This window comes from Mirounga leonina, unplaced genomic scaffold (genome assembly GCF_011800145.1).
Source record: "Mirounga leonina isolate KUSES-001 unplaced genomic scaffold, KU_Mleo_1.0 Mir_82, whole genome shotgun sequence".
Taxonomy (NCBI): Eukaryota; Metazoa; Chordata; class Mammalia; order Carnivora; family Phocidae; genus Mirounga; species Mirounga leonina.
In genome coordinates, this window is record NW_023270825.1 from 39225533 (window position 1) to 39249278 (window position 23746).

At 37.7% G+C, this 23746-nt stretch overlaps 2 protein-coding genes across 7 annotated transcripts in view; one reads left to right on the forward strand and one right to left on the reverse strand.

The window, feature by feature from the left end:
* PCNX4 (pecanex 4) overlaps positions 1 to 14417 on the reverse strand; it is a 41310-nt gene extending 26893 nt beyond the window's left edge. For 3 of the 4 annotated variants that reach the window (XM_034993210.1, XM_034993213.1, XM_034993211.1), the window contains exons 1-2: positions 14055 to 14370; positions 2792 to 3536 (exon numbers count right to left, since the gene is read on the reverse strand). In XM_034993210.1, the coding sequence (XP_034849101.1) occupies positions 2792 to 3489 (698 nt within the window). In that variant the 5' untranslated portion in view covers positions 3490 to 3536; positions 14055 to 14370. Of the gene's footprint in view, positions 1 to 2791; positions 3537 to 14054 lie in introns of all 4 variants that reach the window. The other variant, XM_034993209.1, reaches the window with a different exon arrangement.
* Positions 14418 to 14631: 214 nt separating this feature from the next.
* The window catches only part of RTN1 (reticulon 1), a 381779-nt gene continuing 372664 nt past the window's right edge, over positions 14632 to 23746 (forward strand). For 2 of the 3 annotated variants that reach the window (XM_034993216.1, XM_034993215.1), the window contains exon 1: positions 14632 to 14751. The gene's annotated coding sequence lies outside the window, so the exon portion shown is untranslated. The remainder of the gene's footprint in view (positions 14752 to 23746) is intronic. The other variant, XM_034993217.1, reaches the window with a different exon arrangement.

Here is a 23746-nt window from a genome sequence, read left to right on the forward strand (position 1 = left end):
GTCAAATAAATAAATAAAATCTTAAAAAAAAAAAAAAAAAAAAAGAATAGGTCAGTTTCAGTACAAAAACTGGCTAAGTATTTTTTTTTTTTTAAAGATTTTATTTATTTATTTATTTGAGAGAGACAGAGAGAGAAACAGCATGAGAGGGGATAGGGTCAGAGGGAGAAGCAGCCTCCCTGCTGAGCCGGGAGCCTGATGTGGGACTCGATCCCAGGACTCCGGGATCATGACCTGAGCCGAAGGCAGTCGCTTAACCAACTGAGCCACCCAGGCGCCCCTGGCTAAGTATTTTTAAATGTCTTATTTTAGGCTGCCATAACAAAATACCACAGACCAGGTGGCTTAAACAATAGAAATTTATTTCTCATAGTTCTAGAGGCAGGAAGATCAGAGTGCCACCATGGTTGGGTTCTGATGAGAACACTCTTCAAGGCTTGCAGACAGTCAACTTCTCACTGAATCCTCACATGGTGGAGAAAGAGAGAGATCAAGCTCTCTGGTCTCTCTTCTTATAAGGGCACCAATCCCATTAGAATAGGACCACCCTGATGACCCAACTACCTCTCAAAGACCCCCATCTCCAAATACCATCACATTGGGGATTAGGGCCTCAACATATGAATTTTGAGGGGGCACATACATTTATTCCTTAACATTCTACCCCAGTCTCCCAAATTCATGTTCTTCTTACATGCAAAATACATGCATCCCATCCCAACAGTCTTAAATTCCAGCATCAACTCTAAAGTCCAGTTTATCTAACTACCATCTAAATCAGATATAGGTGACACTCGAGATACACCGGATCCTGAGGCAAAATCCCTCTCCAGGTGTGAACCTGTGAAATCAGATAATTTATGTGCTTCCAAAATAAAATGGTGGGACAGCCCCAGAATGGACATTCTTATTCCAGAAGGGAGAAACAGGAAAGAAGGAAAGGGTGACATGCTACAAAGAAGTCCAAAATGTAGCAAGGCAAATTCCATTAGATCCCAAGGCTGGGAAAGAATCCTCTTTGGTTTCACACTCTGCCCTCCAGGCCAATAATAATCACCCAAACAGCTCTAGATGGGGGTCCCACCCCCAAGGCTCTGTAGGGCAATACCAGCCCCAAGTCTTCCAGATTTTAATTTGTTGAAACCAAAGAAGTAGCCCTGACAATCTCTGAATCACTTTTGGGGTCATTTTTCCTGTCAAATCTAAAAAGTCTAACAGCCTTAGTTCATTTCATCTTGTCTCTGACCCTTTTCGTTGAAATTGGCAGTATTTTTCGTCATACAACCCCATAAACTCTTTATTTAGTGGTAGTCCAGTCACATTCTTGGTGCTCACTTCAGAACATGCTTTCTCATTTTTTTTGCAGTATGGATAGGCCAAAAATGTTCGAAACCTTCAAGTTCTGGTTCATTTTTGCTTATCAATTCCTTCTTCAACTCATCTCTCCTTTCGTATAAGCAGTCAGGAGGAATCAAGCTGTTCTTTGAACCACTTGCTTAGAAATCTCCTCACCTCTATATCCAATTACATCACTCTCAAGTTCTACTTTCCACAAAACATTAGAAAGCGGTTCAGCCAAGTTTTGTGCCACTTGATAACAAGAATCACCTTTCCTCCAGTTTTCAATAACAGGTTCTCATTTCTAAGACCTCATCAGAAATGCCTTTAAGTACGTATTTCTAGCATGCACCTCAAAACTCTTCCAGTCTTTATCCATTACCCAATTTCAAAGCCACTTCCACATTTTTAGGTATCTGTTACAGGAGCAACCCACCTCTTGGTATCAAAATCTATCTTAATCAGCTTGGGCTGCCATAATAAAATACCAGACTGGGTGGCTGATACAACAGAAATTATTCTGGAGGCTGGAAGTCCAAGATCAGCGTGCCAGCATGGTCAGGTTCTGCTGAAAACTCTCTTCCTGGTTTGCAGACAGCAGCCTTCTCACTGTATCCTCATATAGTGGAGAAAGAGAGAGATCAAGCTCTCTGGTGTCTCTTCTTGAAAGAGCACTAATCCCATCAGATCAGGGTCTCACCCTCATTTTCCTAATTACCTCCCAAAGATCCCATCTCCAAACACCAACACACTGGGGTATGGGCTTTAACATATGAATTTGAGGGGGGACATGAATATTCAGTTCATTACATGCCTATACATTTCTACCTGGACACGAACCTGTGAAAGAGAAAGCTGTAATCTATAGAAACAGAGAAATAAAAGTCAGATTTAGAAAAGGTAAGCAAAGGGGGTTATCCAACAATTTTGTAAACAGTTTGGTAAACAATTTTGTTTAAAAACTCTATTTTCTATTTTTCTACTATAGCAAATCAAAAAAATTAATATTCCTTCTGTATAGTTGCTACAAAATTAGAAATAAGTTATTCATCTTAAATTCACTCAATCTGTACATAATATTTATGTGTATAAATTTCAAATTCTTCATTAGACCCTCATAGGAAAGTTCCATCTCTTTTCATAGGTCTCAGCCAGGCTAGCTTATAGATTCATAGCTCGTTATTGAAAGTGAAACACAGAATTGAAATTTTGCTTATTTATCTTACCTTTAAAGGGTTTTCTTTTTACTCTTCAATAAGGTTTAATTACTGCTTTCGTATGAATGTTTAATAGAGATTACTCCTAAGAGATTAATCATCAGAACAACCTATCATCCAATGGTTTGGTCTTGATGACTTTCAATTCATAGATTCCTTTTTTTAATACTAAGGAGAGCTCATACTATGAATGCTTAAAAATAAAGCAAGTTATAAAGTATCTGATAGCTTATTACCTGTGTGCAAGATCTACAGAAACAAAGGAAAAAATATAAAGAGGTCTCGTAAGAGGAGTGATTTCATAAGTATCCTGGGGTTGGAAAGTCGCAGTCTCTGCAGCTGTGTTTACAATTAATGAATATTCTCCTATACATAATGTCATCCATCCAAAGACAAACAGTAGAACAGTGCCTCCTGTGCTGCCATACAGCAGGGATATTCTCTTCGGGAGCAGATACCATGTTCCAAGACCACACATTAACCCAGCAAGAAAAGAATGAAGAACTGTATTGGCTATATATTTCTTGCCAGGAATTAGAAATTTGATAGTCTCAGTACCAGCACAACTTGTAAAGTCATGTTCATCTTCCTCTGCTAAGATATCTGTGGTTAGCATTCTTTCTACCGTCACCGATTGGTTTCTGGCATATAAACTTGTGAACTGGATGATAAATGCAGCGAAAAGCATTAGTCCACCTGAAAGCGCTGCTGTGTAATAGTCTTCCAAAATGCCCAACTGATACAAGAGTGTTCCTAGTCCACCCCAAACCCATGGTATCAGAAAAAGGATAATTTGATTAACATATATGTAAGGAGGGGCGCAATAGCCTAATTTGAATCGAGGGCCTCCAAGAACAGTCTGCGGAAAGCGCTTCAGAAAGAAGTCCTGTTTGTAATCATTCAGCAGAGGCACATCTGGACTCATCCTTCTCATTCAGGATTATTCTGAAAGTCACATCCTCTTCTGGAACATAGCAGTCTCTAAGCAAAAGAAAAAAGTCATTACTTGACAATGTCATACTTAAAAGATGGAGGGAGGGGGCACATTTCTATTTTTCTCTCCTTAATTCCTTCAAGGGCAGGGTTTAGAACTTCACGTCTCTAGCTCCTCCCCATTGCCTGATGCACACGTGGCACTAAACAAATAGTTGTGAAGTTGTTTTTTACTTGAAAAAGATTCATATTAATTATTAATTTATCTAGAACTTAATATTTAGGATTAGATCTTAAATTAACTAACACTTTTAGATTTTAAAGTCAAAGAAAAGTTCAAAAAGCCAGTGCTCTCAACTCAAATCTGCCAGTGGTTTAACTAATTGTTTCCTAAGAGTTTTTGATGTTTGTTTTTAAATTTTTCCTCTATTATTAAGGGTCAGCAAAATTTTTCTATAGGGGCTGAAGAGTAAATATTTTAGGCTTTGTGGACAATATGATCTCACTACAATGATTCAATTCTGCTGTCATAGCAGAAAAGCAGCCACAGATAATACATAAATAAATGAATAGTAGGAGTAATTGTGTTCCAGTAAAGCTTTATGGTATTTTTACCTGTACCTCTGGGCCAGATTCAGCCTGTGGGCCATAGCTGGCCAAACCCTGCTCTATAAAATGAGGACATTCTCTTTAATTCCCTTGACTTGGAATGAAAATAGAAATGGAAAAAGAAATAGAAATACTTAGTCACACCATTTAGCAATTAGAGTAAACTTAGGGTTTTCTGAGAATTTAAAAGTCAAATCCTGCTAAAATAGTAACATTTCAGTAAAAAGGCACTGGCAGCTCAATATGCAGTAGAAAGAACAATAAACTGGAAATCAAAAGACTCCAGGTGTCTGACTAAATGCTTATTATTAGCTATGTTACCATAAGCAAACCACTTTTTGATTCAATTTTTACTTTCCCTGTTATCAGTTTCCAAAATCTACCCAAAGTAGGAAAACATGAAACAATAATAGGACCTGTATGTGCTGTAGTCTAGATTATTTTCATTTAAGGGCCACAAAAATCTAAGTATTGGGGTGCCAGGCTGGCTCAGTCAGTAGAGCATGTGACTCTTGATCTCAGGGTCATGAGTTTGAGCCCCACTTTGGGTGTAGAGATTACTTTAAAAAAATAAAATATTTTTTAAAAATCTAAGTATCAAGGGGCGCCTGGGTGGCTCAGTCGTTAAGTGTATGCCTTCAGCTCGGGTCATGATCCCAGGGCCCTGGGACCGAGCCCCGCATCGGGCTCCCTGCTCCTCGGGAAGCCTGCTTCTCCCTCTCCCCCTCCCCCTGCTTGTGTTCCCTCTCTCGCTGTGTCTCTCTCTGTCAAATAAATAAATAAAATCTTTAAAAAAAAAAATCTAAATATCAGATAGCACAGATTCTCTTCTCTTCAACTTTTCCTTTTCCTGGGATATACTCAGTAGTTTATTCTGAAAACACATTTGCCTGACATAAGATAGCTAACAAAGTATTACTCAGGGATCATATATTGGGCTGGAAAAGAAAAATTAAGTTTAAAACTATCTTCATAAAGCAAGACACAAAGGCCAATGAAATAGAGAACCCAGAAATAAATCCTCATATGTATGGTAAAATATTTGACAAGGGTACCAAGACCATTCAATGGGGAAAGGATGGTCTTTGCAATAAATGGTGCCAGGAAAACTGAGTATCCATATGCAAAAGAATGAAATTAGACCCTTAACGTCAAACACAAAAATTAACTCAAAATGTCTAAGGTAAGACCTAAAACAATAAAGCTCTTAGAAGAAAACACAGGACAAAAGCTTCCAATACTGGATTTGGCAGTGACTTCTTGGATATGACACCAAAGGTACAAGGGTTACAAAAGGAAAACAGACAAATTAGACTTCATGAAAATTTAAAAATTGTGTGCATCAAAGACACTATCAACAGAGTGAAAAGGCAACTCACAGAATAGGAGAAAATATCTGCATATCGTATATCTATCTGATAAGGGATCGCTATCCATAATATACAGAGAACTCCTAAGACTTAACAACCAAACAAACAATTCAAAAATTGGCAAAGGACTCGAATAGACATTTGTCCAAAGAAGATATACAAATGGCAATAAACACATGAAAAGATGCTCAACACCACTAATCATTAGAGAAATGCAAATCAAAACTGTAACAAAATACCACTTCACACCTATGTGGATGGCTACTATCAGAAAAACAGAAAACAACAAGTATTGGTGAGGATGTGGAAAACTGGAACCCTTGTGCACTGTTGGTGGAAATATCAAATGGTATAGCTGTGTGGAAAACAGTATGGTGGTTCCTCAAAAAATTAAAAATCAGATTATTGTATGATCTAGGTTTTTTTATCTCTGGCTATACACCCCAAAGAACTGAAAGCAGGGTATCAAAGATATTTGTAATTCATGTTCACAACAACATTATTCACAATAACTAAAACATGGAAGCAACCCAAATGTCCACCAAAGGATGTATGGATAAACAAAATGTGGTATATGCATACAATGGATATTTTTTCAACCTTAAAAAGGAAGGAAATCCTGCAATATGCTATAACATGGATGAACCTTAAAGAACTTATGTTAAGCAAAATAACTCAGTCACAATAAGACAAATACGCATAATTTCACTAAGAGAAGGTACTTAGAGTTGTCAAAATCATAGAAAGTTGAATGGTGGTTGCCATGGGCTGAGGAAAGAGAATGGAAGTTACTGCTTAATGGGCATAACGTTTCACAAGATGAAAAGAGTCACAGGGATGAATGATGGTGATGACTGCACAATAATGTGAATGTATTTAATACCACTGAACTATATGCTTAAAAATGGTTAAGATAGTAAACATTATATGTATTTTACCATACACGCATAAATTTAAAGCCATCTTAAGTCTTTCTTTTCTTTTTTTCCCTCCCTTCCTCCCCCTCCCTCCTTCCCTCCCTTCCTTTCTGTTCTTTCTTCAGTTTAAAACAGTCTTCCTATAGGTCAGTTCTACCCAACCAATATCAGTCCTAGAGAGAGCTTCCAGGCATCACGAAAGGTTTGGGGGTCACCATTAAGAATTACTACCTTAGAGCATCTCTTGTTACACTGTTAGGGTAAACACTTACCATTTTTTATCTTCTGGCCATTGGTCTTAGTTCTACACAGAACAAGTCATAGGTTTTATTGAACATGACAGCCCTGCAAGTACTGTGTATTTTACATAGAACTTTTTTTTTTTATGTGTAATTTTTTTTTTTAAAGATTTTATTTATTTATTTGACAAAGAGAGAGAGTTAGTGAGAGCAGGAACACAAGTGGGGGAGTAGGAGAGGGAGAAGCAGGCTTCCCGCCGAGCAGGGAGCCCGATGCGGGGCTCGATCCCAGGACCCTGGGATCATGACCTGAGCCAAAGGCAGACGCTGAACGACTGAGCCACCCAGGCACCCCGTACATAGAACGTTTTGATACCTCTTCAAATTACCAAATAATCTCTAGAATTCTCAGCCCCATGCCTTGCAAAAACATCCTGCCCTTTTCCTTATGGTGCTTCTGCTCATGCCCTCTCCTTTGCCTAGGATGTCCTTTCTTCCCTTTCCTAATTGGTATTCTTGGTCAACTTTCAAGATTGAGTCTAATTCTTTCTGAAAATTCCCAGAACACTCTCTTCTCTCTGCATATCAAACATTGCTTGTTCAAACTACTCATCTTGTAACATTAATCAACATAGGGCATTTCTTGTATTGTTCACCTCTTCACGTGTTATTTTTTTTCATATGTATGTCTTTTCTCTACCAATAAGTTATTTGTGGGCAGGGGCCAAATCTTGAGACATTTCCAATTCTCCGTAATATTTAGTAAAATACCTTGGCATAGAGAGGAATATAATACATTAATGGTAGAGCTTAAATAAGATGATTAAAATTAAAAGAAAACATTAAACGCTGCTGTTTAAAAGGGAAGTTGGGAGTATTTACTGTTTTGAAAACCTCTTCCTGCATATCCTGCCCCACTCAAAACAGTAAACTCATAAACTCTTTATTCTTAGTTTTTAAATGTTTAGAAAATATCTTAAATTTTTTAAAATATGGAATAAATAACAGCATTTATTGATAGTATTATTGGCTCAGAGAAGACTTTTGCCTAGAGCAGTATGTCCCAAAGCAAAATAGGAACAGGATGGGCCTGAAGAAGAAACATGGCTGGGTTTCTGTAACAGAAAAGGAAATGGTTAGAGAATTTTAACAAGTCAGAAATCCAACTTTAATTTGCTCCCTGCATTATGCTACATTTTAACTTCCTTCACTATCAGGAAAGAGAAGCTAGTTCATACTAGGAGAGAAAAGCAGAGATAAAATAGCAGGTACAAGAGTCAAAATGAAGCAAGAGTAATCGAAAAAAGAAGTGAAAGCACATCGAGAAGTATGAAAAGAATGTTCATACTTGAATTCCCTCAAGATACCTTAGAAGTATGTGGGAGGACACTTAGATGGTGATTTGAATTATTTTAATGTGATATTAAAAGAAAGGCTGAAGGATACAGAATTATTTGCCTTATATAATGTTTCTTAAAAGGGATCCTTGGTCAAAGAAGTTTGAGAAATAACACACTAGACCTTGAAGAGTCACAGTGGCTATCAGCAAACTGAAGACTTTGAGACATCTTTGAAGTTAAAAAAACACCACCACTGCAAACCTGCTTAAAATGTATCATTTGAATTTTCCAAACTTACTTGAACAGGGAGCCCATCTTTCCCACATACCTAGTAACAGTTCATGTATATAGTGTTCTATTTAAACTACTTTGAGAAATACTGGCCTGAGCTTCAATTACAATTTTAAAAATTTAGCTAAGCCAAGGAGAATTAAAAAGATACACCAATCAAGTAGGAATGTCATAAACAAAGGTACACAAGGAAAAAGATTATGAAGGCAAGCTGACAAGTAGCAAGAATATCAGATTCCTGAAAAGGTTATTTCTAGTATGGGTATTTTCTAATATTTTAAGGATAAAAGAAATTGTAGAACAGATACTAGAAATTCATTAAAGCAAAAATTATGATAAACTGGTACTGTGTGATTTTTAATTTAATTACAGATCCTGGAATATTTAAAAAATATTTTCTTTATAGGAAGCAACACTTAACATTTATACAGAAAGACCTTCTAAATCCTAATCTGGATTACTAGAATAGAAAATAAAATCAGAATAATTAAAACTCAGGTCCTGAATGAGATTTTGGCATACATTCTCAGAGATAATTCCCAAACAGACTGATGCACTTATATGGCTGCTGCCTCCAACATGGTAAAATGAAAAATGTCTCAAGGCTTAGGAAAAGAAAAATGCTGTGAAAAGAAAGGTTAAGGGATAAAGATGGCATCACAACATTGATTTTGGCCATATGTTTTCTTCGTATGCTACTCTGAAAGTGGGCCAACAAAGTAGCCGTAGAAACACTGCTTTGTTTGGAATTTGAGCCGTGTTTCTTATGCATTATTCAGAAGGGTGAGAAACAGATCAATTTGATGATGTACCAGGAAGGAATTCTTAGTTTTCAACTTTAACTCAGGAATCAGGCAAGATATCAACCTGAAAAATCCCTTAAAAACAAAACAAAACAAAACAAAAGATAACAAAAAGTAGCAGGTTGGGGGGATTACAATAAATTTACAGTCTTCTTAGTTTGGCAAACAGAATTCCTAAAAACAGAAGTCTAGCCAATTGTCTGATTTTTATTCAGTGAAGTTTACTTGTTTTTAACCTATCATATTATTTTTATTGATTGGTTAATTTCATTCATTGAACCTACACTTTTTTCTTTTCTGTTAGATTCATATTTTTTTATAAGAACACTTAACAACACAAATTTTTAAGCATATAATACAGTATTGTCAAGTAGCAATACAATGTTGTACTGTAGATCTCTAGAACTTATTCATCTTGTACAACTAAAGATTTATATAGCAAATCTTCCTCCTGTTTCTTTCTCCCCCAAGCTCCTGGCAACCTTCATTCTACCCTGTTTCTGTAAGTCTGACAATTTTAGACACCTCATACAAGTAGAATCACACAGTATTTGTCCTTTTCCTGACTGGCTTATTTCACTTAGCATAATGTCTTCAAGGCTTATCCACGTGATCACAAATGGCAGGACTTCCTTCCCTTTTAGGGCTAAATAATATTCCATTGCGTGTATATAACACATTTTCTTTATCCATTCATCTGTTGACAGACACTGGGTTGCTTCTGCTCTTTGGCTATGGTGAATAATGCTGCAATGAACACAGGAGGGCAAATACCTCTTCAAGATTCTGATTTCAATTCTTTTGGATAAATACCCTTAAGTGGGATTGCTGGATCATATGGTAGCTCTATTTTTAATTTTTTGAGGACCTTCCACACTGTTCTCCATAGCAAATGCAACATTTTGCATCCTATTAACACTTTACATGGGTCCTAATTTTTCCACATCCTTGCGAACATTTGTTATTTTTCTTTCTTTTTTTTCTAATAGCTATCCTAACAGGTATAAGGTGACATTGAATCCACACATATTTATTGGACACTTCAGCACTGTGCCCCAACTGTATTTTTGTTATACTTTCAGGAAACTTACTATCTCCTATTTGTCAAATTTTATTAAATCTTTGCTCTCACATTTTTAATTTGTAAGAGTACACCTTTAACCCCTAGATATTCCTTTTTATAGAATCCTATTATTATTTCATTAACATGGTCTATCTTTCTGAGAATATTCACTACACATACGTGTGTATACATGCAGATAAATGTCATTTAATTTCTTTGTAAATTGCCTTTTTGGGTCCTTTGTCTCTTTTTCTTTTAAAGTGTTCACGTCTCTTATTAATTTGAAAGGACTTTTAACATATGAAGGATATTAGCTCTGACATATGTCATAATCTTTTTTTCTCCCCCTATGTTAACTTGCTCTTGAAGCACTGTTAGAAGATGCTGGTGAAGACTAAAGAGTTCATTCTGACAGCTGTTAATATAGACAAATGTGTTAACCTTCCTTTCATAGAGAAATAGCTAAATGAAAATTTAGTACTTTCCACACATTTAAACTTTTGAATACCCATGATGTACTAGGTAATGGTAATAAGGCTGATTCAAAGAAGTTTATAATCCAGTGGGATACAGATTATTTCCCTCTCAAATAATTATTACTGGTAAAAACTCCGAAATTATTTTAATTTTCATTATCAAGAGAATAAACGATACACAAAGTTAGTCTATAAATAACATAAAATTATTAAACAAAATTAACTTGTCAAGAAAAAGTAATTCCTGCTTGTTTAAAAAATGTCTACACAAACTCTGTCAGTAATATATAGAATGTCCTCATCCATGTTCCTAAAAAGTATTTTTAAAAATTTGAAAGGAAATATACTGAAGTTCTACTTTTCACACCTTTACTAATTTGGAAAACAAAAAACTTCAGGTCTGGAAAAGAAACAAAATGGCTTACACCTGAGTACTCAAAAAACATGCTATGACACAACTTTATTCTCATTTGCCCTGGATAAAATGACCTGTTCCTGTCAGAGCAGTTCTAACAAAAAAGCATCTATGGACTTTTTTGATAGCCAAGTGCTAACTGTTGAGGATATTAGCAGGAATCTAGAGATGCAAAGATAGCCACCCCTATAATTCTGAAAATACTCTATGAATCCTAAATAAATGCCATACCAGTGGCAAACAGCTAAATTCTTGAAGAACCTTTTGAAAGACATTGAGTGCTAAAACATGAAAAACATATTTCATGTTATAGTTTATCAATTATGTAGTAAGCAGTCTCTTCTACTCACCAATAAAAGGAAAATCTACTCAAGCACCTAAAAAGAGTCTTAAAGTGAAGGAACAAGCACAATAACATCTCTTTGATCTACAAAATGGTATTTATTCAAATTCAAGATTTTAGGAGGGTCTTTGAATCTAAGAGTTTTCTGTATATTCACAGGAATTGGTTTGTAGAGAAAACTGACTGGATGGAAAGGCTAAGTAGATAGCTCAAAGGATCTATTTAGTGCAGATACTGGGAAAACTTCATAGGTAGAATGATGAGTTGTCAGTTCTATGATTCACCCTTCTCAAATGTACAACACTAGAATATGAATTATTAACATTCCATTACTTTTGGAAAAATAAGATGGTAGAAAATAGCCAAAAGTCACATCAGCACCTCACAAATATGCAGCAGGCCCAGCTAACACTTCTCTTCCAATCTACATTTCCCACAGTGCATACATCTTACCAATTATAAATTCAAAGCAATTAACAAGTTTTTCTTTCAAAATCAAGTATCAGGTGAATGAAGTCTACCATTCACATGAATTACCAGAAATAAACCAACTTACTTTACAGAAAAGAAAACTGAGAACCAGTGAAATTAAGTGACTTAACCAACACACCATGTCAGTTGGTGGCTGACTGAGTTTTTCAATCATACCAAGCCACTGCCAAATGAAAGGGAATTTTATTTTTGAGGCTAGAAAAATAGAAGGATAATTTGGGAGAGTTTTCAGGGAAAAGTGGGCCTGAGAGGAATCTCCAAAATGTCAAATGGGAAACTTGTTAGCTAAGCCAGCATGAGGGCACTGGCATGTAGGACTCCTTGATAAGAGATAAAGAAACACAAATGGGAAAGTGTCTAGAAGAAAAGGTTCTCACCATCAAGAAAATGAAAACAACACTCAGAATGGGAAAAATTTTTTGCAAATCATATATATGATAAGGGATTTACATCCAGAATATATAAAGAACTCTTACAACTCAATAGTGAAAAAAACAAATAAGCCAATTTAAAGGATTAAAATAGACATTTCTCCAAAGATAATTTACAAATTGCTAATAATCACACAAGACAATGCCCCACATCATTACTCACTCATTAGAAAAATGCAAACCAAAACCACAACGAGATATCACTTCAAATCCACTTGACTGGTTATCAAAAATAGTATTGGTGAGATTGTGGAGAAAACCGAACCCCCAAGTTGTAAGGCAAAATGGTGCAGCTGCTTTCAAAAACAGTCTGGCAGTTCCTAAAAAGGCTAAACATAAAGTTACCATATGACCTAGCAATTCTATTCCTGGGTATTTACCTAAGAGAAATGAGAACATAAGTCTACACAAAAATTTGTACATGAACATTCATTGCAGAAATATTAATAGCCAAGAAGTGAAAACACCCAAAATGTCCATCAACAGATGAAATAAAATGTGGTATATCCATATGATGGAATATTATTAGGCTATAAACAAGAATGAAGTACTGACATATGCTACAACATGGATGAAACTTGTATGCTTCCATTTATATGAAATGTCCAGAACATGCAAATCTATAAAGACAGAGAACAGTTTAATGTTTGCCTAAGGCTGGTGGGGATAGTGACAAGGGTGGGAGGGAGTAATTCCTAAAGGATAAAGGGCTTTTTAAAGGGGTGATGAAATGTTCTAAAATTGACCGTAGTAATAGTTGCACAATTCTGTGAATATACTAAAAACCACTGTACACTTTTTAAAATCTGTAATACATTTTAAAAAATTTTAAATGTAAATTCCAGTTAGTTACATACAGTGTATTAGTCTCAGGTGTTGAATTGTACACTTTTAATGAGTGAACTGTATGGAATGTGAACTCCATTTCAACAAAGTTCTTACAAAGGAAAAAGAAACAGAAGAGTTCCCTAAGCCGGTACTGTTAATAACTAGTAGGAAGTTTAAGAGTGGCTGACAAATGTCGCAGTTAAATTACTAAAATGGCAATATCTGGTCATGAGTCTGGCTCTGGATGCTGTGATAAGGGTTTGGAGATTTGACATGGGTGGTAGTGGACACTCAATAATATAAAGGATGGTCTTTGCCCTAATTGTAAGAGTGATTCACACACACACACAACAAGAATCCACCTAGTATTATATATCGCTGAATAAAAGAGAAATGATGGGTAAAGAGCAGATAATCATTTCACAGATCTGATAAATAACCTCTGATGTTGTAGATTCCTTGATGTAAACATCGGTCCTTGACAGTTGTGAAAAGAGGCAGCAGATGGGGGGCGCGGGGGAAGAGTTATTCATGTTCAGGGGCCAGAAGTTGACCAAGTTGGGGCAAACGCGGTTTAGTTGGAGGTAAGGAAAGAGCACAGTACTGTCTAAGGGATGCAATTTGTACACTTTATTGGGGTAACAAGGACATCACTAAATCAAGACTCAATGGACCGTTTTCCATTTCGCAAGTGTCCCTTAGAAACAAAATGCTGTAACTCAACAAGCTAAATCAGTCTTTTGAAAGAAAGTTAAAGTCACATTGGATTGATTCCTCCAGCCACTGAGTTCACCTTCCGTCTAAAGTGCAATAATCGCACTTGAAGGTTTTATAACGAAGAACGAGAAATCTGTGGCAATTAAAACTGCCAGAACAACGTGGCTCTGCATAGGCTTTGAAATTTAGGTGACCAAGACGTCCCCAGGTGGGTGTCGGGGAAGGAACGTACCTCGAGTCACCCGAGGAAAGAGGCGATGCGAAGGAATCCCGGGAACTGCATTTTTGCAGGTAAACCCGGGTTGGGCGATCCCGCCCGGAGGCTGCCTGCGACCCGAACGCAGAAGCAGAGAAGCTCTAGTGGCCAGGTAACCGGCTCACCGCGACCGCGCCTGAGCCTTCTCCGCGTTTCCATGGCTAACGTCAACTCTAGCGGGCGCCACCGCCGCGGAACCGAGACCTCGCTCGGGGGCGGTTCGGGCGCTCGACTCGCCCCGCCCCTCGGCTTGTGCTCGCCCTGGGGCGCTTCCCCACCCGCCCGCTAGGCGAGGCGGAGGTGGGGAAGAGGCGCGCTCCGTTCACTCCAGGCGTGGGCCCACGCTCCCCTGATTAGGGGTCGTGGGAGTCTCCCCGCTCTGGCCTCGCTTTGGGCCTCCACCGAGGCGAGGGGGAGGATCTCAGCCAGCTCTGAACTTTCACCCAGGGCCGCGCCCCTACGCAAGAGCGCCGTTTCCCTGGTGACGTGACGTGTCCAAGGCAGTGGGTAGTGCTTTCTGGCAGATTGACGTGCGGCCGCCATTTCGCGAGCTTTGGCTTGAGGGTGGTCTGACTGCGGTCTCAGGCGTGTAGTGTGACTCCAACCGCTCGCCGTCTCGCAAGTTCCCTTAACTGTATCAGCACTTTGGCCATCGCCACCCAGCACACCCACGGTAATAAATGCTTTTAAGTAATACTTCATACATCCTCTTCGGCTTGGAAGATTTGGAACTGAATATACGTGCTAGCTATTGCCCTTTATTGCGTATTTTTTCTCCCTGAGGAGATTTTTAAATGCAAGGAACCACAATGTCCATCATTGAATCATGCTACTAAGAAGGTATCTGTTTATTAATAAAATAAGGCAAAGTCCACGTATCCTAATTGGGAGGAAAAAAAAAACAAAACCGTAGCGGACTGTTAATACTTAGAGGCAATTTAAGGTCGGGGAATCTCTGTAGGATGGCCACAGAGTCCCAGTTTTGCTAGTTTAAAGTTAGACGCCCACCGCCTCCATTTTCCATGAAGTTTGGTTTCTTCCTCATGTTCTGGACATCTTTCAGGTTGCTAGTTGGAAGTCCACAAGGCGGCCCCTTAGAGCGTTAAATTGGTAATTGGTCTCAAATGATTTAGAGGCTATTTAAGGGAACTCCGAAGCCAGTTTGTCAGTATTTTGTGTCAGGTACTTGTGTTTCCCTAAGTGATTGACACTCCAGCAGTTCTGCATACTTGGGACTCCTGAGTGTTCAAGGACTGTCTTATTTGGATCTCCTTACCTCAAGACAATGCGGCCTTTTTTGTTTTCTGGCTTTACTGGAATTGATGGCTTAGTTCTTAAACATCTAGGTTTTCAGGCCATAATAGGAAAAATTTTTGTGTGTTAATATTAAAAGAAAGCCAAAGCTTAGATAGATAGATAAATGCTACTCTATTCAGAGGGAAAATGTAGTTTTTTAAGTATGGGGAAGAAAACCTTGTGCAGAGTTTCAATGACGTACATATACTTCGAAGACACAATTAGTAGGTAAACCTTTCATAGTTCGGTCTGATGGGGAAATGGACTTAACGTTTCCCATACTTTGGGGGAAGACATAACCTTAGTCGTCATGGGTCAGGGTACCACATTAAGCATCTTTGAGGCATCTGCAATTGCTAGAAGTCAGTGTAGTGTGGTTAAGAGTTGAGGCTCTGGAGTCAGGAAGTCCTAACTTGTTGGAACCCTGACATCACAGCTCACTACCTGTGTGATACAGGGGTTACCTAATCTTCCTGGTGCTCAGTTTCCAAATCTTATAAAATAGGGTTAATAATGGAGACAAAATTTACCCCGCAGGGAGTTGGGTAGATTGGGTTAAATAACTGTAGATCGCTTAGTTAGGCACAGCTTAAGTGCTTAGAATGAGCTATTCTCTTCATGTAGAGAGGCTGTATTTTTGTCACCCTAAATTACGTATAATTCAATCAATTAATATTTTTGTTGTTGTAATACCTGCTGTAGATATTTGGTTGTTAAATTTTTCTTTTTTTCCAGTATGTTTGTTACTTTGCACTTGGAATAAAATTAGTAAAGCTTATGGTACAAGGCCTTTGGCTACTTGTACATAAAAAGTATTCATTCAGGGGGCACCTGGGTGGCTCAGTCGTTAAGCGTCTGCCTTCGGCTCAGGTCATGATCCCAGGGTCCTGGGATCGAGCCCCGCATCAGGCTCCCTGCTCCGCGGGAAGCCTGCCTCTCCCTCTCCCATTCCCCCTGCTTGTATTCCCTCTCTCACTATGTCTCTGTCAAATAACTAAATAAAATCTTTAAAAAAAAAAAAGTATTCATTCAGTATTTATTGAAATAGTAGATGATGTTTGCCAGGAACCACACCTATTTGCTGCAGATACAAAGTCAAATAACACATGATCCCTATCATCAAGGAATTTACCAAAATATAATGAGAGACTAACCAGGACATAAGTAATTACAGAGTATGTGATAAAGAGGCACTGGAGCCATAGAAACACAGAAGTGGGACATAGGAGTCATTCTAGGGAAATTCAGGATGGCTGCAACAGAGGTATAAAAAAATAAGTACAAGTTAGCTGGATGAAGATGCAGGAGAAGAGGTATTCCAGAATGGAGACCATAATTCATTCATTTAGCAAATATTTAGAGCATAAGTCAGATACCTATGAGCCCTATTTAATTTTAACCTTACGGAGGTAGCTTATTGTTATTCTCATTTCAAATACAAGGAATCTGGAGCTTCAGAAAAGTAAAACAAATGAGATTTGGAAATGAGCATATATCGGTATGTCTTCAAGATCCACATTTTTTCTGTTAACCCTGCTGATTGACATAAAGTGAAACATTACCAAAAATCTGGAGCTGCTTCTTTAGCCAGAGAAAATGTTTACCCAGCCATTATCACGGCATACATGTTTTTGTGTAATGGTTTTGCCCATTTTCAAGTTAGTCCTCTTGCCAAAAAGTAAAAAACAGAAGAATCCAGTTATAAAACCCTCACTCTGCCCCATTGCCACAGGCCACTGACTAGAGGGCTCTGAAAATAATACAGAGCTGCAGCACGGGGTAAGATGATTTAAAGTGGAAAAGTGGCTTCAGGGAATTTGAAAGCTGAACTTCCAGGGCAAGGCACTAGAAAAGCTAAAATTTGTAAAGCTTTGGATTAGGGTGGGGAATGGGTGGGGGTGGGGGTGAGGAGACCAAAGAAAAAGATGAGCTAAGTTTCAAAAGATGAGCTGTGTGACCACAAAGTTTGAGGTACCCTTAAAATAAGCATAGGAGGAAGAATAGGTTTGGAAAGATAAACCACTTTGAGACATTATGTGTTTTAAGGGCTTGTGGGATATGTCCAGTTGCAGATATAGGATTGGACCTTGGGAGAGACAGGTCAAGACATAGAGATTTGGAAGTATTCTACATTTAAAAAAAATTATTTGAAATCATGAGATTAAAAGAGAATGCCAGGGTTTGGATATTAGTGAACATGAAGATAACCATTGGGAGAGAAAAAAGGGACTATAAAATGAGATGATCAGTTTTTTACATGGCTTGTTGAAATTCATCTAATTTCTTTATGTCACAAAACGTATGCATATAAATGTATATAAAGACCATATGAATGGGCATGTGGTGGGTAGCAACTTTAGTATGTTCACAGGCATATGGGTTGGGTGACATTGAGTTACGAGGACATTAAAGACAGGGAGTAGGGTATTATGGTAAGTGAAATAAGTGAGAGAAAGACAAATACCACATGATTTCACTTATATGTGAAATATGTGAAACAGACCGATAAGTACAGAGAACAAATTGATGGTTGCCAGAGGGGAGGGGGATGACGGGATGGGCAAAATGGGTGAAAGATAGTGAGAGATTTAGGCTTCCAGTTAGGGAATGAATAAGTCACAGGGATAAAAGGTACAGCATAGGGAATATAGTCAGTGGTATTGTTATAAGGTAGTATGGTGACAGGTGGTAGCTGCACTTATAGTGAGCATAGTATAACTTATAAACTTGTCCAGTCTCCCTTTGTTGTACTCCTGAAACTAATGTAACATTGTGTATCAACTATACTTCAATAAAATAAAGACAAGGAGTGACCAGTTGTTAATTATGAAGTTTCACATTGAAACTTCCTTTAATATAGAAAAAAATTTCACACTAGGTAAACATTCTTAAGTAGGACTATAAAATAAACGATGTATAATGTAATCATAGCTTGCCATTAATTAGTTTTAAACTTCGTTGTATTTTAAATTACAATTCTGAAAAGTTTTTTTCTTTTTTTAAAGATTTTATTCATTTATTTGACAGAGAGAGAGCACAAGTAGGCAGAGGCAGCAGGCAGAGGGAGAGGGAGAAGCAGGCTCTCCGCTGAGCAGGGAGCCTGACTCAGGGCTCAATCCCAGGACCTTGGGATAATGACCTGAGCCGAAGGCAGCTGCTTAACTGACTGAACCACCCAGGCGCCCCTACAATTCCAAAAAGTTTATATTAATTTCTGATGAGAGTAGGGTGAAAAGGGTAGAATTTCTCAGATTTTGGTTTTAAGAATTTTTAATTTTCTTGTGTAGTTCTTAAATTTCATTATTATTTCACATCAATAACTTCACAGATTAGATTTTTAATTTTAGGAGTGTTTTAGTTAATATTATTTTAGAAAGTTGTCACCACTGGACACTTATTTTAGGTATTTGTTTAGAAAGAGCATAGTAGGGGCGCCTGGGTGGCTCAGTTGGTTAAGCATCCGCCTTAGGCTCAGGTCATGATCCCAGGGTCCTGGGATCAAGCCCCACGTCGGGCTCCCTGGTCCTTGGAGAGCCTGCTTCTCCCTCTCCCTCTGCCTGCTGCTCTGTCTCTCTGTGTCTCTGTCAAATAAACAAATAAAATCTTAAAACTAAAAATAAAAAATAAAAGAGCACAGTAGAATTATTGATAGAATGAAAATCACTAAATTAGAATATTTAAAATTATGTTAAATTTTGTAAGTTTGTGAGTATAACCTTCACTGAAAGATCAAACTCTAAATATCCACATGCATATTCACAATTTGACTCTTTACAAAAATTAAGGTACACATAGATCTGCATTACTTACAACAGTTCCCCCTTATTTTGGCACACGTAAATAAGAGCTGACTGTGCAGATGAGATTTCATAGTCTTTATTCCCAGTGTCCTACACTAAGGTTGGGACATAAATTAACATCTTCTATTGAAACTGTTACCAAGGATATGTCTTAGTAATACTAATTTGTAAAGCTAGAGCTGAAGTTTTTAGATGTCCTTTTCTGGCATTTACCTGCTAACTTCTTTATTTATAAATGTACCAACTGTTTAGGATCATGTGAACATAGTATTTACTTTCCTTTAGAATGAATATATAAGGAAGTGCAATGAACAAATTGCCTGATAAAATTTTTGTTTGAAATTGTAATTGAATGTGTATGGGGGGGTAAGGTAGAGAGGGAGTTTAGTGTAATTTGTCTGAAGGTAGAGGAAAGTTTATATATCCTCTCAAAATCTTTCCAGACTCAAGATACTATTGCTGTTGAATGGAAGAGTCCTGGTTAGAATGGTTAGAATGACTTCCTACAGCTTACATTGTGATGCCCTCTTTAGGTTAATATATTTAAAAATACGAAAACTGGAGGTTATTCACAGATAAATATGTAAGGGAAATTAAACCACATTTAGCAAACAAAACAAAACAAAACACAAAAACCTTGTACATAAACTATATCAACAACAAAATTTATACATAAAATATAAATAACAATATCAACAATAATCGATGTTGGTGGGATAGTAGATTGCAGGTACACTTTGAAACTTAGCTTGGCTCTGCAGTTCCCTTTGACAGAGAAATTTCATCTCTAGAAATATACTTTACAGATATCCCACCTTTACAGATTTCTCACCTAAGTATGCAACGATATTTGTGCAAAGATTTACTTACAATGTAGCAAAACACAAAACATTCTTCAATAGACAGCAGGTTAAATAAGTTAGGTAAGTAAGGAATGTCTACGTGTATTGCTATGCAAACATGTCTAAAGTAAAAAATTTAAAATTTACAATTTGTATAATTCAAAAATGTTAAAACCTAGATGTATGCATGAGCATGCTTTATATATGTTTATTTTTGAAGGATACATAAGGAACTATGATAGAAGTTAACCTCTAGAAGTTAATTGGGGTTTGATGGGAAGGGGAACTTTTACTTTTTATGTTACTCTTTTGTGCTGTTAATATATATATATTTTTAATTTTATTGTGTTATGTTAGTCACCATACAATACATCATTGGTTTTTGATGTGGTGATCCACAATCCATTGTTTTCGTATTACACCCAGTGCTCCATGCAGTATGTGCCCTCCTTAATACCCATCACCGGGCTAACCAATCCCCCCTCCCCCTCCCCTCTAAAACCCTGTTTGTTTCTCAGAGTCCATAGTCTCTCATGGTTCATCTCTCCCTCCACTTCCCCCCCCCCCATTTTTCCCTTCCTTCTCCTAATATCCTCCATGCTATTCCTTATGTTCCACAAATAAGTGAAACCATATGATAATGGACTTTCTCTGCTTGACTTATTTCACTTAGCATAATCTCCTCCAGTCCCATCCATGTTGATGTAAAAGTTGTGTATTCATCCTTTCTGATGGCTGAATGATATTCCATTGTATATATGGACCACATCTTCTTTATCCATTCATCTGTTGAAGGGCATCTCGGCTCTTTCCACAGTTTGGCTATTGTGGACATTGCTGCTATGAACATTGGGGTGCATATGGCCCTTCTTTTCACTACATCTGTGTCTTTGGGGTAAATACCCAGTAGTGCAATTGCTGGGTCATAGGGTAGCTCTATTTTTAAATTTTTGAGGAACCTCCACACTGTTTTCCAAAGTGGCTGTACCAACTTGCATTCCCACCAACAGTGTAAGAGGGTTCCCCTTTCTCCACAACCTCTCCAACATTTGTTGTTTCTTTCCCTGTCCATTTTTGCCATTCTTTTTCTTTTTAATTTTTTTTATTCTTATGTTAATCCCCATACATTACATTATTAGTTTTAGATGTAGTGTTCCATGATTCATTGTTTGTGCATAACACCCAGTGCTCCATGCAGAATGTGCCCTCCTCAATACCCATCACCAGGCTAACCCATCCTCCAATCCCCCTCCTCTCTAGAACCCTCAGCGCACCCCGATGTTTATAGCAGCAATGTCCACAATAGCCAAACTGTGGAAAGAGCCAAGATGTCCATTGACAGATGAATGGATAAAGAAGATGTGGTATATATATACAATGGAATATTATGCAGCCATCAAAAGGAATGAGATCTTGCCATTTGCAACGACGTGGATGGAACTGGAGGGTATTATGTTGAGCAAAATAAGTCAAACAGAGAAAGACATGTATCATATGACCTCACTGATACGAGGAAGTCTTAATCGCATTTTTGCCATTCTAACTGGTGTGAGGTGGTATCTCAGTGTGGTTTTGATTTGGATTTCCTTGATGGCTAATGATGATGAACATTTTTTCATGTGTCTGTTAGCCATTTGTATGTCTTCTTCAGAGAAGTGTCTTTTCATGTCTTCTGCCCATTTTTTGACTTGATTATTTGTTTTTTGGGTGTTGAGTTTGAGAAGTTCTTTATAGGTCTTGGATACCAGTCTTTATTTGTAGTGTCATTTGCAATTATCTTCTCCCATTCTGTGGGTTGCCTCTTTGTTTTGTTGACTGTTTCCTTTGCTGTGCAGAAGCTTTTTATCTTGATGAAGTCCCAAAAGTTCATTTTTGCTTTTGTTTCACTAGCTTTTGGAGATGTATCTTGAAAGAAGTTGCTGTGGGCGATCTCAAAGAGGCTACTGCCTATGTTCTCCTCTAGGATTTTGATGGATTCCTGTCTCACATTGAGGTCTTTCATGCACTTTGAGTTTATCTTTGTGAATGGTGTTAGAGAATGGTCGAGTTTCATTCTTCTGCATGTGGCTGTCCAATTTTCCCAGCACCATTTATTGAAGAGACTGTCTTTTTTCCATTCCATGTTTTTTCCTGCTTTGTCAAAGATTATTTGACCATAGAGCTGAGGGTCCATACCTGGGTTCTCTATTCTGTTCCATTGGTCTATATGTCTGTTTTTGTGCCAGTACCATGCTCTCTTGGTGATCACAGCTTTGTAATATAGCTTGAAATCGGGCAACGTGATGCCCCCAGCTTTGTTTTTCTTTTTCAAGATTTCCTTGGCAATTCAGGGTCTTTTCTGATTCCATACAAATTTTAAGATTGTTTGTTCCAGCACTTTGAAAAATGTCATTGGAATTTTGATCGGGATGGCATTGAAGGTATAGATTGCTCTGGATAGCATAGACATTTTAACAATGTTTATTCTTCCGATCCATGAGCATGGAATATTTTTCCATCTTTTTGTGTCTTCTTCAATTTCTTTCATGAGTGTTTTGTAGTTCCTAGAGTATAGATCCTTTACCTCTTTGGTTAGCTTTATTCCGACGTATCTTATGGTTTTTGGTGCTATCGTAAATGGAATCGTTTCTCTAATTACTCTTTCTACAGTTGCGTTGTTAGTGTATAAGAAAGAAGCTGATTTCTGTGCATTGATTTTGTGTCCTGACACATTACTGAATTGCTGGATGAGTTCTAGTAATTTGGGGGTGGAGTCTTTTGGGTTTTCTACATAAAGTATCATGTCATCTGTGAAAAGAGAGAGTTTGACTTCTTCTTTGCCAATTTGAATACCTTTCATTTCTTTTTGTTGTCTGATTGCTGTTGCTAGGACTTCTAATACTATGTTGAACAATAGTGGTGGGAGTGGGCATCCTTGATGTGTTCCTGATCTTAAGGGAAGGGCTCTCAGCTTTTCCCCATTGAGGATGATATTCACTATGGGTTTTTCATAGATGGATTTTATGAACTTGAGGAATGTTCCCTCTATCCTATACTCTGAAGAGTTTTAATCAGGAAAGGGTGTTTTATTTTGTCAAATGCTTTTTCTGCATCAATTGAGAGGACCATATGGTTCTTCTCCCTCCTCTTATTAATGTGTTCTATCACAATGATTTGCGAATGTTGAACCGCCCTTGCATCCCGGGGATAAATCCCACTTGGTCGTGGTGGATGATCCTTTTAATGTATTGTTGGATCCTATGAGCTAGGATTTTGTTGAGGATTTTGGAATCCATATTCATCAGGGATATCAGTCTGAAATTCTCCTTTTTGAAGGGGTCTGTGCCTGGTTTGGGGATTAAGGTAATGCTGGCCTCATAGAATGAGTTTGGAAGTTTTCCTTCTGTTTCTATTTTTTGAAACAGCTTCAGTAGAATAGGTATTATTTCTTCTTTGAATGCTTGGTAGAATTCCCCAGGGAATCCATCAGGCCCTGGACTCTTGTTTTTGGGGAGGTTTTCGATCACTGCTTCAATCTCGTTACTGGTTATTGGCCTATTCAGGTTGTCAGTTTCTTCCTGTTTCAGTCTTGGCAGCTTATAGGTTTCCAGGAAGGCCTCCATTTCATCCAAATTGCTCAGTTTATTGGCATATAGTTGTTGATAAGAATTTCTAAGAATTGTTTCTATTTCCTTGGTGTTAGTCGTGATCTCTCCCCTTTCATTCATAATTTTATTAATTTGGGTCCTTT